The following is a 14,244-nucleotide window of genomic DNA, read 5'->3' as shown; positions in this document are numbered from 1 at the left end:
TGAATGGATAAACAACGTTATTTAACATTGCAGAATGGGTACAATTACAATGCGGCTCAATACAAACAATTGTTAAGGGGCCCAGTGGGTGTAGACTGTTGTAGTTTGAGCTAATTTACACCATGCTCCAAAAAAATAAAAAATCTGCCGAGCAATGTGGCGCGGGGAGCGCTCAATTCAAGGTGAGCGGTGAGCGAGCGGAGAGCGACTTGGGGGCGGGGTCAACATGAGCGATTAGCAGAGCAATTAGTTTCCTTATATCGATTCCTCCAGGGTTCCAACTTGTGTTGACAAAATGCAACCCTGCTCAGCTACGGGGAATCAGCGTTATCTCTCTAGACTAGAAAGGTGCACTCAGTAGAGCACAGATGTCCGCCAGGGCGGCAGCCACACATAATAATAATAATAGATTGGATTTGTAATGCACTTTTTGTTCACTGGGATCCCAAAGTGCTACACTACATGGTTAAAACAGTTAAAAAAATAGAAATAAGTTATTAGTAAAACAAATAAAATAAAATACAGAATAAAAATAAGATAAAAATAGAACATAGTTAATTAAAAACATAGTATAAACAGACAATTTAAAAACAAAAGCGCAATAAAATTAAAATAAAAAGCTAACAGTCAAAGGCCTTTTTGAACAGGTAGGTTTTCAGGCCTGCCTTCTCTCTCTATCTATCTATCTATCTATCTATCTATCTATCTATCTATCTATCTATCTATCTATCTATCTATCTATCTATCTATCTATCTATCTATCTATCTATCTATCTATCTATCTATCTATCTATCTATCTATCTATCTATCTATCTATCTATCTATCTATCTATCTATCTATCTCTCTCTCTAACTCTCTCTCTCTCTCTCTCTCTCTCTATCTATCTATCTATCTATCTATCTATCTATCTATCTATCTATCTATCTATCTATCTATCTATCTATCTATCTATCTATCTATCTATCTATCTATCTATCTATCTATCTATCTATCTATCTATCTATCTATCTATCTATCTATCTATCTATCTATCTATATATCTATCTATCTATCTATCTATCTATCTACCTCTCTCTCTCTCTCTCTCTCTCTCTCTGTTCAATGATTTAAAGTGGCCAAACGTTACAATATAAATACTAATTGGATTTTTGGCTAGTAAAAAATCTGCCCGGCTGGTAGTTTTTAAAATCTACCAGCCAAATGGCTGGTAAGTCAAAAAGTTAAGTTTGTTCCCTGTATATCAGTGATGGATGTTTACTGCAGAGCAGGAGGGACTGGGAGACCCATGTTACTGACCAGACACTCTATATCAGTGATGGCTGTTTACTGCAGAGCATGAGGGACTGGGAGACCCATGTTACTGACCAGACACTCTATATCAGTGATGGCTGTTTACTGCAGAGCATGAGGGACTGGGAGACCCATGTTACTGACCAGACACTCTATATCAGTGATGGCTGTTTACTGCAGAGTGGAGGGACTGGGAGATCCATGTTACTGACCAGGCACTCTATATCAGTGATGGCTGTTTACTGCAGAGCAGGAGGGACTGAGAGACCCATGTTACTGACCAGACACTCTATATCAGTGATGGCTGTTTACTGCAGAGTGGAGGGACTGGGAGACCCATGTTACTGACCAGACACTCTATATCAGCGATGGCTGTTTACTGCAGAGTGGAAGGACTGGGAGATCCATGTTACTGACCAGACACTCTATATCAGTGATGGCTGTCGGAATGTAGAGATATTATTTTTTAGCATGTAGACCATTTATTTTAACACGTAGACCACTTATTTTAACATGTAGAGACCACTTATTTTAACATGTAGACCACTTATTTTAACACGTAGACCACTTATTTTAACATGTAGACCACTTATTTTAACACGTAGACAACTTATTTTAACATGTAGACCACTTATTTTAAGTTTTAAGACGTAGACCACTTATTTTAACACATAGACCACTTATTTTAACATGTAGACCACTTATTTTAACACGTAGACCACTTATTTTAACAAGTAGGCCACTTATTTTAACATGTAGACAACTTATTTTAACATGTAGACCACTTATTTTAACACGTAGGCCACTTATTTTAACACGTAGACCACTTATTTTAACACGTAGGCCACTTATTTTAACAAAGAAAAAAACGTACAGCTCCTTTAATCAACAGTTTGTTAACGTGTAAATAGTCCCTCGTTAGTCCCTAGGTACGTAATATTATCGTGCCATCTACTGTAACGTACGAGTGTCACTATTAGGTTTAGAGCGAACGTAGATGGCAGAGTTGGTTCCACACACCTGCACCCCGTCACACAGCCGTTTAACCCTTTCACTGCCACACGACAGCCGGTTAACCCTAATGATACTAACGATGGAGCATCGCCGTCGGTTGTGTGATAGTAAAGGGTTAACCTTCTGTCGTGTGGCAGTGAAAGGGTTAACTGTAGTGTGTCTGTTCTGCTTCATGTTTTACACACCTGCACCCATCACCCTGTCTGTTCTGCTTCATGTTTTACACACCTGCACCCGTCACCCTGTCTGTTCTGCTTCATGTTTTACACACCTGCACCCGTCACCCTGTCTGTTCTGCTTCATGTTTTACACACCTTGTAATTGTATTTGGTTGATGTGTGTTTTAATTATGTCCCTTACCTCTGATGTATGTATCGTCTGTCTCTTTTCTATTTTATTATGTCATTTATTTGTCTCCTTTCTCTGTTACCCTTCGAGGGGACCTGTTCTCCTCTCACCAGAACCTGTTCTCCTCTCACCAGAACCTTTTCTCCTCTCACCAGAACCTTTTCTCCTCTCACCAGAACCTGTTCTCCTCTCACCAGAACCTTTTCTCCTCTCACCAGAACCTTTTCTCCTCTCACCAGAACCTTTTCTCCTCTCACCAGAACCTTTTCTCCTCTCACCAGAACCTTTTCTCCTCTCACCAGAACCTTTTGTCCTCTCGCCAGGACCTTTTGTCTTCTTGCTAGGCCGTAGTTGTAAATAAGAATTTGTTCTTAATTGACCTTCCTGGTTAATTAAATAAAGGTTCGATAATTTTTTTTTAATAAAAGAGCTCAATCAAGGCTGAAATCATAAATCAAAGTGATGAACGGTGATGAAATAACCAACGACAACGACATAAACAACAGAAATCACATAAAAATCGGTCAGATGGCAAACGAACAAACCAGACGTTTCTCCCACAGAAGGAGCCACAGGCAGCGATGCAGTTAGTGAGCAAACAGGCAGCAATTATGGGGTTAAACAGCTCCACTGGCAGTATCCACACAGGTCGTGCTCGGGTTGGGATTCCTTTGGATTCCGAACGTGGAAAGGAATCCCTTCCCGAGCACGACACTATACGCTCAGTGGACCAGGAGGGATGGGTGGGAGCAGTCAGCGGTCTGAGTACCTGAGCAGTAGTTAAGGACGGGGGCTGAAGCCATTTTAGGCTGGAGAACTGGAGAAGACATCACAGGGTTTGAAACAGAAGTCACTTACAGAACAGTAGAAGACAGAGGGCTACGTACAGAAGTTGAAGAAAATAAATAAATCAAACGTATACAGTATATAAGAAAGAGAATAAGTTCTGTTTTTGTGGGGGTTTTGGCAGCACCCCAATAAAATGTGTTTAAATCTCGATAAGAAAAACCAAGATTTTAACAAGCCTCTAACTCAAATGAAATTAAATAAATAAATAAGTTATCAAAAAATTTAAGGATTCATGTCTCGTGTCTCGTAAAAAAAAATGCCTGAAGGTCGTGTATATATATCAAAGCCTCTCGCCCCTTTACATTACACATTAACACCGGCCCATAAATCCTAAAAGGCTGATCTTTTACACAACCGCATCTTGTAAAACTACACTCACTGACACAACAACACCGTCTAATTAGTCACCGGGTGCAGCCGGGAAGCCCCCCCCCCCCCCCCCCTCCCCCGCGGTCGAGTACGTAACATCTGATCTTAAACCCTTGCGTAATGTCCGGATGCCCTGATAGGTAACACCTTCCGTAGCCATGGAGACAGAGAGCGCCCACCCTGCAAGGACGCGAAGTTATGCAAAGCCTCGTTTAGACAAATATTTAAACCATCCTCTCAAACAGGAGAGAAGACTGTCAAGTTTTAAACTGTGGATACCAAACAGAGAAGGTAAATACAGAACTATTTTATTGCACTGTAAAAACATTATGTCTGCACTTTATGTGCTAATTGTAAGTCTATTCTATTCTACTATTTTATTGCACTGCACTATTGCACTATTTTACTCTGTCTATTTGGGCTGCAGTTTCTGTATGAAAGGTGCTATACAAATAAAGTGTATTATTATTATTATTATTATTATTATTATTATTATTACTGCACATGGGAATACGGTAGTTGAGTGAAATGATTCTCATACAGTATAGAAAGGTACCTTCAGATGCTTGCCATGTATTGTACTGAGGGGGAGACCCAGCTATGGTAAATGGTAAATGGCTGCTTTTTTATATAGCGCTTTTATCCAAAGCACTTTACAATTTGCTACTCACATTTTTACCCATTCACTCACACACCGATGGCGGAGGCAACCATGCAAGGTGCCAACCTGCTCATCGGGAGCAATTAGGGGTTAAGTGTCTTGCTCAAGGACACATCGACACGCTGCCCGGGAGGAGCAGGAATCGAACCGGGAACCTCCGGATTGCCAGACGACTGCTCTACCCACCGAGCCACTGTTGATTATGGGTCCACAAAGAGACCAAAATAATGGTGGTGGAGCTTCTATAGTGATATGAATAATACAAGATTAGAATGTTCCATCATAGTGAAATATCACTTTAATTGCGGCTGATAAGATCTTTAATGAGCAACTGACTACCTCAGACGAAGAACCATACACTGTGACTCTGTTTGAAGTTATGTTAAGGTTAAGTTAAGATAATAAATAATAAAGTTAAGTTAGACTGCACAGTACTGTATGCTGTACTCAGTGATGTGAACGTGGAGCTCGCCGACGCTCTGCTCTATGAGGCAATGACTTCCCAAAGCGCTGTAGCTTAAAAAGCAGAGCTCTTAAGTAATGATTTGTGAATGAACTGATGACAAGAACTGTAATGTAACGTGCGCCGAAAGCTTCTATATAAAGGACATCGTATTGGAACCTGATGTTTGGACAATCTATTATTTTGGAAAGTAGTTATTCTACTATATGGTCCTTGATCTGAGCAGCAGCGGTCTCCTCTGAACAGGTACAGCAGTGTCTCTCACGTTCCAGCCGGTGATCCCTCCCCCAGCGCACACTTACTGCCACCATCTAACGTCTAATAAACACTACCAGCAGGGTTCCCACAGACACATTACTAAATGAAATTCAAGGACTTTCAAGTAGTTTCCTAAGCACTATTTTTCATTTTAAAAGGGCATTTAAAAGGACACAATTCACTTTTAAATGTTGTTATATGCTCGGATCCAATATTTATGGCTTAACACTTTGGACGCCAGACCCGATGATAGTCGGGTTATCTCGCCATGCGTTGAGCGCCAGGACCCCCGAAAACCCGAGTATAGTCGGGTTTTCATCGTTATTTCTTTTATTTGATATTTCCATTCATTACTGGGGCCATAGTATTGTATCCATAGCTATAATATAGAATATAGTTATAGCCCTGCAAACACCGCCACGTATTCCTGTCACGATCGGGGCCCGAGCCTGCCTGATGAGGAGCAATCAGCGCAGCTGCAAGGGATTACCTCATCAAGCAGGCTCTATATCATCTGGCAGAGCCTGTCATCCGGCGTTGCAGTGTTAAACTGCAAACCCAGGTACGACGTCTTGACCTGAAGCCCTGCTGACCCGCTCTTTGATTATACCCTGTCCTAACCTCCCTCCCTTCTGCCCAAGGACCTCCGCTCCAGCGTCACCCAGGACCTCCGTTCCAGTATTGCCCGTCTGGACCCCTGGTGCTGACCACGAGGTTCCTGTTCTCCAACCCGACACAGCCGGTGTCTACCATCCTCTCATACTGCACGAGGAGTGCACCTGCTCAAGAACCATCTCGTACTGCACAAGGAGTACCCCTGTGCTACCCCCCCAAGAACATTCATCCCCGTCTGTTATACATTCCTACATGTGATACTTGTCTGTTTGGGGGGAAACTATTAAAACACCCTAAACCGCTCCATTCTCTCTACTCCTGTGTTCGCTATTGGGCTCCACAAGAACCCCTATCCTCACAGAACACTGCGACCATGACGACGAACCCAGCGCCACAGGACGCCGGGGAATGGAGCAGGAACATCCAGGCCGCCGTCACCGGACACGCCATTCTGGTAAATAAACACACACAACTACTGGAGGAAGCCATGTCCCAGCTCCGCACACTCACGCTCAGCTCCACGGAGCGAGACAAACAATTCGAACAATTCACTGCATATGTGGCATCCCAGATAGTCGTTCCCCCTGTTGTCTCTCCACCCGTGGTGTCTCCACCTGTTGCATCCCAGTACAGGGGGCCCCACGTACCCGCGCCAGAGCGTTACGACGGAAACGTTGCCAAGTGTCGTGCCTTTCTCTACCAATGCGATTTAGTATTTGGGCAACAACCACTAACTTACCAGAGCGACAGATCCAAGATCTCCTACCTGTCTGGTTTGTTCACTGGTCCTGTGTTAGAATGGGCAACCGCCCTCCACTTCAGTAATTCCCCTCAGCGGGAATTCTCAGCGACATCCTCAGCGACATCCTAAAAGACGAATTGGCGTCTAAAGAGAAGCCCACTTCCCTTGACAATTTGATTAACTTGGCCAGAGATTTGGACGCGCGTCTTTGGGAGCGCCGCCGTGAAAAAGCCAGCGCCGTCAACAGTGTGCCGCTGCAGAGCCGCCGATCCGGAGCACACCGTTAACAGTGTGCCGCTGCAGAGCCGACGACTCTGAGCCTATGGAACTCGACCTCTCTCGCCTCCCTCTCCGCGAACGCCGTCACAGACTCAGGTCAGGGGCATGTCTGTACTTCGGGCAACTAGGCCACTCCATCGCTTCATGTTCGGTTCACCCAAACGACGGGGCTCGACAGTGATGCTGGGCGCATGCACAAGCCTTAAATTTGTTCCCAGCTCCGGTCCAAATATGCAATTCAGTGCCACGCTCTACCACAACGGTCAATCACTCCCTCTGTCCGCGCTGGTCGACTCGGGTGCAGACGAAAACCTCATTGACGCTGGGGTAGTGTCCCACTACCACATTGCCACCGACGCCTTGCCAATCCCCTGCGATGCTCAAGGCCTAAACGGGAGGTTGTTCTCGCAAATAACCCGCCACACCACGCCTCTCCGCCTTCAACTCTCCGGTAATCATAGCAAGGAGATCCGTTTCCACGTCATTGAATCCCCCCATAATCCCATCGTGCTAGGCATGCCGTGGCTAAAGCTACACAACCCTGTAATAAATTGGCCAACAGGCTCAGTCACGAGCTGGAGTGCTCACTGCCACGCCTCTTGTCTACGGTCGGCACGGTCGCCACTGGCAGCCGCAGGTTCTCCCGTTCCCAACGAACCTATTGACCTTTCGACTGTTCCTCCAATTTATCACGACCTAGAGGCTGTGTTTAGTAAACAACAGGCTCTCTCCCTGCCACCTCATCGCCAGTAAGACTGTGCTATTGATTTGCTCCCGGGAGCCCCGCTCCCCGCTAGTCGCCTGTTTAACCTCTCACGCCCAGAGAGAGAGTCTATGGAGAAATACGGCCACGAGTCCCTGGCCTCTGGCATTATTACCCCCTCCTCCTCTCCTGTCGGCACGGGATTCTTTTTTGTGTCCAAAAAGGATGGCTCCCTTCGCCCCTGTATCGACTACCGGGGTCTCAACAACATCACGGTCAAGAACAAGTACCCCCTGCCATTGATTAACTCTGCTTTCGAACCCCTGCAAGGTGCCACCATTTTCTCGAAGTTGGACCTCAGAAATGCCTATCACCTTGTCCGCGTCCGGGAGGGAGACGAATGGAAGACGGCCTTCAAGACCCTGCTCAGACACTTCGAGTACAAGGTAATGCCTTTTGGGTTGACCAACGCCCCTGTTGTCTTCCAGGCCCTTGTCAATGACATTCTCCGTGATGTCCTTAATCGCTCTGTTTTTGTTTATCTGGACGACATTCTGATTTTCTCCCGCTCTATGGAAGAGCACATCCAGCATGTCCGCCGGGTCCTCCAATGCCTGCTGGAGAACAAGCTGTTCGTCAAGGCAGAGAAGTGTGAGTTCCACGTCTCTTCCATCGGGTTCCTCGGCTACATCATCAAGGGCGGCAAGATCCGGGCGGATCCCGAGAAGATCAAGGCGGTGACCGACTGGCCTCGTCCCACCAACGTCAAGCAGCTCCAACGCTTCCTGGGGTTTGCTAACTTCTACCGGCGTTTCATCAGGGACTACAGCCGGGTCGCTGCACCCCTCACCCAGCTCACCTCGCCCTCCGTGCCCTTCGTCTGGTCAGACAGAGTGGACTCCGCCTTCGCCAAGCTGCGCCGGCGCTTCACCTCCGCGCCCATTCTCGTCCAGCCGGACACGTCCCGCCAGTTCGTGGTGGAGGCGGACGCCTCATGTACCGGAGTAGGGGCGGTCCTTTCCCAACGCTCCGCTCTCGACCAGAGACTGCATCCCTGCACCTTCTTCTCTCGCCGCCTGACCCCAGCGGAGGTCAATTACGATATCGGGAACCTGGAGCTCCTGGCAGTCAAACTGGCCCTGGAGGAATGGAGGCACTGGCTGGAGGGAGCAGAGATCCCCTTCCTGGTCTGGACTGACCACAAGAACCTCGCCTACGTCCAGACGGCCAAGCGCCTGAACTCTCGCCAGGCACGCTGGGCACTGTTCTTCGCCAGGTTCAATTTCACCCTGACCTACAGGCCTGGCTCCAAGAATACCAAGCCAGACGCCCTCTCCAGGCAGTTTGTCCCCGAAGAGGGTTCCGCGCACCCGGACACTATCCTCCCCTCCTCCTGCCTGGTGGCCGCCGCCACCTGGGAGATCCAGTCCGTCGTCCGGAAGGCCCAGCGCGTCCAGCCTGATCCAGGTAACGGCCCTCCTAACCGGCTTTTTGTCCCCAACCTTGTCCGCTCCCAGGTGCTCCAGTGGGTCCACGCTTCCCGGTTCGCCTGTCATCCTGGGATCAACCGTACCCTGTCCCTGCTGAAGCGGAACTTCTGGTGGGTCACCATGAGGGAGGACACCCGCGACTTTGTCCTTGCGTGCACCGTCTGTGCTCGTGGGAAGGCTTCCCACCAACCACCTGCCGGGCTCCTCCGGCCGCTCCCTGTTTCCGGTCGGCCCTGGTCGCACGTCGGCCTGGACTTCGTCACCGGTCTGCCTCCCTCACACGGTAACACAGTCATTCTCACTATCGTGGACCGTTTCTCGAAGGCCGTGCATTTTGTTGCTCTCCCCAAACTCCCCTCTGCTTCAGAGACCACGGACCTGATGGTGCTCCACGTCTTCCGTCTCCACGGGATCCCGGTGGACATCGTCTCCGACAGGGGTCCGCAGTTTAGCTCCCAGGTATGGAAAGCCTTCTGCCGGGCCCTGGGGGCCACGGTCAGCCTCTCCTCCGGGTTCCACCCGCAGACCAACGGTCAGTCGGAGCGGGCCAACCAGGACCTGGGATCCGCCCTCCGCTGCGTGACGACCCGGGACCCCTCCGACTGGAGTACGTTCCTGCCGTGGATCGAGTACGCCCACAACTCGCTGTCCTCCACGGCCACAGGTCAGTCTCCCTTTGAGTCCTCCCTGGGCTACCAACCCCCGCTGTTTCCTGCGCAGGAGGAGGAGCTCGCCGTTCCTTCGGTGCAGGACCACCTTCGCCGTTACAGGAGGATATGGGGGGACACGAGGGCCGCGCTGCTCCGCACCGCTGAGCAGAACCGCCGCTTCGCCGACCGCCACCGGACCCCGGCTCCCGACTACCAGCCAGGTCAGATGGTTTGGCTCTCGCGCCGAGACCTGCCACTCAAGTCTTTGTCCCGCAAACTCACCCCCCGTTTTGTTGGTCCTTACACGATCTTGTTCATCATTAGCCCCTCTGTCGTTAAACTCCAGCTCCCCGCCATCATGCGCATTATATTTTAGAGCGTCCGCCTTTTAACAACACATCACGCATATCGCTGTGGCGTCCAAAGTGTTAAAACCAATTTCCCACAATTAGTTACACTTTAAATAAACAATTTGATCATGTATGAACAAAACTTTCAATGCGAATGGTTGATTTGAATTTCAAAGCCTTTTTAACGCACCTTGTTAAAAAATTTGCTGTTTTCAAGGAATTCCAGGCCTTGACTTTTTTTTGTAAAACAATCTAGCACTTTAAGCACTTCAAGGACCTTGTGCGAACCCTGCTACCAGCCGACACCCTACATATAGCAGAAGCCACAGCAGCGCTTCCCACACAGAGAGCTACCGAATACACACACCACCCTAAACGGATGCCTGCCTACCTCTCCACCACCGCCGCCGCCACCATAGGGAGGTATAATCTGACGTCAATTTGGACCGCCCGCGAGGTCCACCCGTATAGGGATTTATCATTGGGAAAATGGATTATCGGCTATTGTAACAATTCTGCCTCATGAACATTGAAAAGCTTTCCATTTTTGCACAACATGAGTTCCCTTCTATCATTAACATTATAAGCATTTTTGGTTGAAATAAAATTCGGCAATTTTTTTCTGAGCTATGTTGAGCTATAGATTGTGGATGAATACGCACAGAAAGGTACACCATGCAAATGTTAAAGGGGAACTATCTTATAAATGGCCTTTTTGAGTGTTTAGCATTGTTTCCTAGCTATGTGAACTTATATTAATATGATCTATGTCTCAAAATTCTCATATTGGCGCATTCTTCCAATTCTCCTCTCACAATATTCACCCTCACTGAACTGAGTCGTTTGAAAATGTGCCTATATGTGATGTCATATAGTCACTGCTGCATGTTAATGTTCAGGCGGCGCCGACGCTGCACAGTGGTTTAGGAGCCCAGGCTCAAAACAGCTCGAGATCTTGAGGTAGAAAAATGCTGTTTTTGAGGACTTGATTAGAAATACAAAACAATGAATAAAAAAAATATATATATTACAGAGGTGTTCCATAGACTCACAGGAATTGTGTAAAAGTGCCCAAATAGTGAAAGAAATAGTAAAATAGTTCCCCTTTAATGCTTTATTTGTTTTAAACGAGACGATTTAGAAATGGGCAATGGGGAAATACATTGCAATTTTGCGAGGTGGACGGGCCGGAAACAGCAATAACGTAACCACTACACCTCCCTATTAACCTAATAACCCGTGTGGAAGCCCTGCTGACTGCAGGGGGGAGACACAGCGCTAAGGGGTTAAGTACAGTGTGTCTCACCCAGACTCTGGTCGAGGGCGTAGAGTTCCTTGAGCCCCAGCTGGGTCAGGGACCGGTCCAGCGGCAGCTCGTGGTCGCTGAAGCCGTCCTTCAGGAGCAGGACGTGGGCCGGGTCGAACTCGCACTTCTCGCAGACGGCCGGGATCAGGGACCGGAGCGGGGCCAGCGGGTTGACCCGAACCACCGCCTTCTGGGTGCGGTGGTAGTTCACCACCAGGCGCACGGTTTTCTAGGGGGAGGACGGAGAGAGAGAGAAAGATCGGCGTAAAAAATTTGTGGATCGGCGGAACAAAACGAACTCGGACCTGAAGTGGTCGACGTTGTAGAAGATCCTCCACCCACCCAAACCAAACGACCCTTTATGAGAAGGTTGGTTGGTCCTCTCTGACGGAGAGGCACAACAAACACTGGTATTTGTTCATTTCTAAGGCCCTTATTGGTAAGCTACCTCCTTATACTACATCATTATTGGTAAGCTACCTCCTTATACTACATCATTATTGGTAAGCTACCTCCTTATACTACATCATTATTGGTAAGCTACCTCCTTATACTACATCATTATTGGTAAGCTACCTCCTTATACTACATCATTATTGGTAAGCTACCTCCTTATACTACATTATTATTGGTAAGCTACCTCCTCATACTACATCATTATTGGTAAGCTACCTCCTCATACTACATCATTATTGGTAAGCTACCTCCTTATACTACATCATTATTGGTAAGCTACCTCCTTATACTACATCATTATTGGTAAGCTACCTCATTATACTACATCATTATTGGTAAGCTACCTCCTTATACTAGATCATTATTGGTAAGCTACCTCTGTATACTACATCATTATTGGTAAGCTACCTCCTTATACTACATCATTATTGGTAAGCCACCTCCTTATACTACATCATTATTGGTAAGCTACCTCCTTATACTACATCATTATTGGTAAGCTACCTCCTTATACTACATCATTATTGGTAAGCTACCTCCTTATACTACATCATTATTGGTAAGCCACCTCCTTATACTACATCATTATTGGTAAGCTACCTCCTTATACTACATCATTATTGGTAAGCTACCTCCTTATACTACATCATTATTGGTAAGCTACCTCCTCATACTACATCATTATTGGTAAGCTACCTCCTTATACTACATCATTATTGGTAAGCTACCTCCTTATACTACATCATTATTGGTAAGCTACCTCATTATACTACATCATTATTGTGAAGCTACCTCCTTATACTACATTATTATTGGTAAGCTACCTCCATATACTACATCATTATTGGTAAGCTACCTCCTTATACTACATCATTATTGTTAAGCCACCTCCTTATACTACATCATTATTGGTAAGCTACCTCCTTATACTACATCATTATTGGTAAGCTACCTCCTTATACTACATCATTATTGGTAAGGTACCTCCTTATACTACATCGTTATTGGTAAGCTACACCCTTATACTACATCATTATTGGTAAGCTACCTCCTTATACTACATCATTATTGGTAAGCTACCTCCTTATACTACATCATTATTGGTAAGGTACCTCCTTATACTACATCGTTATTGGTAAGCTACACCCTTATACTACATCATTATTGGTAAGCTACCTCCTTATACTACATCATTATTGGTAAGCTACCTCCTTAGACTACAACATTATTGGAATGGAATTTTGGAACATATGGAACCCGTTCTAGTGACTGGCACGTCTCCCGAGTTTGCTCGAAACAGGGTACATCTGCAGAGCAAATATATAAAGAAGCCATGACTGCCTGTAACAAAGAAATACAAGAGAGGAGGACTACTTTTCTAAGATTATCACAGCGAATGCTAGAAACTCTAGAATATTATATAATATATAATAATATATATATAATTATTATAATAATAATAATAATAATAATAATAATAATAATAATAATAATAATAATAATAATAATAATAATAATAATAATAATAATAATAATAATAATAATAATAATAATAATAATAATAATAATAATAATAATAATAATAATAATAATAATATATATATATATATATTATCGACCAGCTACTCAACACTGCCCCCACCCCTCCACAGTCCTCTGCATCAAAATGTGGAGAACTCGCATTATTCTTCAATAACAAAATAACATAAATTAGAGCCAGCATTAGTCCTGAAGCAAACACAGATACCATCTGTAAACCCGGCAAAAAGGTAACCATGTGAAAATTCACTTGCATTATATCAACTGAGCTCTATAAAACTGTCATGGAATGTAACTCCTCCACTTCCTGTATTGAACCTATACCCAAAGCATATTTTTAACCGAATATTCAAAAGGGATTTCAGATCATGTCCTAAAGATTATAAATACATTGAAATGGAAAAGCATCAAAAGCATGTGGAAGAGAAAAAGTTTGACGGTTTTACTGGAATTCAGTTGCTAGGGAACAGTTGGGACCCAAGTGTATTTCCTGTCAGCTGTTGCATCAGCAGACATTGCAACAGAAAATGAACTTGGGTCCATTTATAATATTTATGTTGTTTAAGATGAAAACACCAGTCACAAGGTAGGGAAACAGAGACGATAGAACAGAATGCACACGAAGGAAGGAGAGGTATTCCACCATCACAGACATCTTGGTAGGCAAATAATAAGTGATTGTAATCAAATTACATTAACACTTTCACTACCACACTACGGAAGGTTAACTCTTTCACTACCGCATTTACAGACCTCCCATAGGGTGGTTGTGAAAGGGTTAACGATTTGTCGTGTGGCAGTGAAAGGGTTAACCGTCTGCATTGTCGCAATGAAAGTATTGTTGTATTGTATTATGAATT

General features: G+C 45.5%; 1 protein-coding gene across 1 annotated transcript in view; it reads right to left on the bottom strand.

Annotated features, from left to right (window-relative positions):
• cobl (cordon-bleu WH2 repeat protein) overlaps positions 1-14,244 on the bottom strand; it is a gene marked incomplete at its 3' end in the record, with an annotated part of 324,393 nt that overhangs the window by 158,098 nt on the left and 152,051 nt on the right. Inside the window, 2 exon segments of the mRNA XM_084308326.1 lie at positions 3,424-3,471; positions 11,390-11,618. Of these exon segments, the coding sequence (XP_084164452.1) occupies positions 3,424-3,471; positions 11,390-11,618 (277 nt within the window).

Source organism: Notolepis coatsorum (assembly GCF_963971535.1).
Source record: "Notolepis coatsorum genome assembly, chromosome: 2".
Lineage (NCBI taxonomy): Eukaryota > Metazoa > Chordata > Actinopteri > Aulopiformes > Paralepididae > Notolepis > Notolepis coatsorum.
This window is presented reverse-complemented; position numbering and strand designations above follow the sequence as displayed.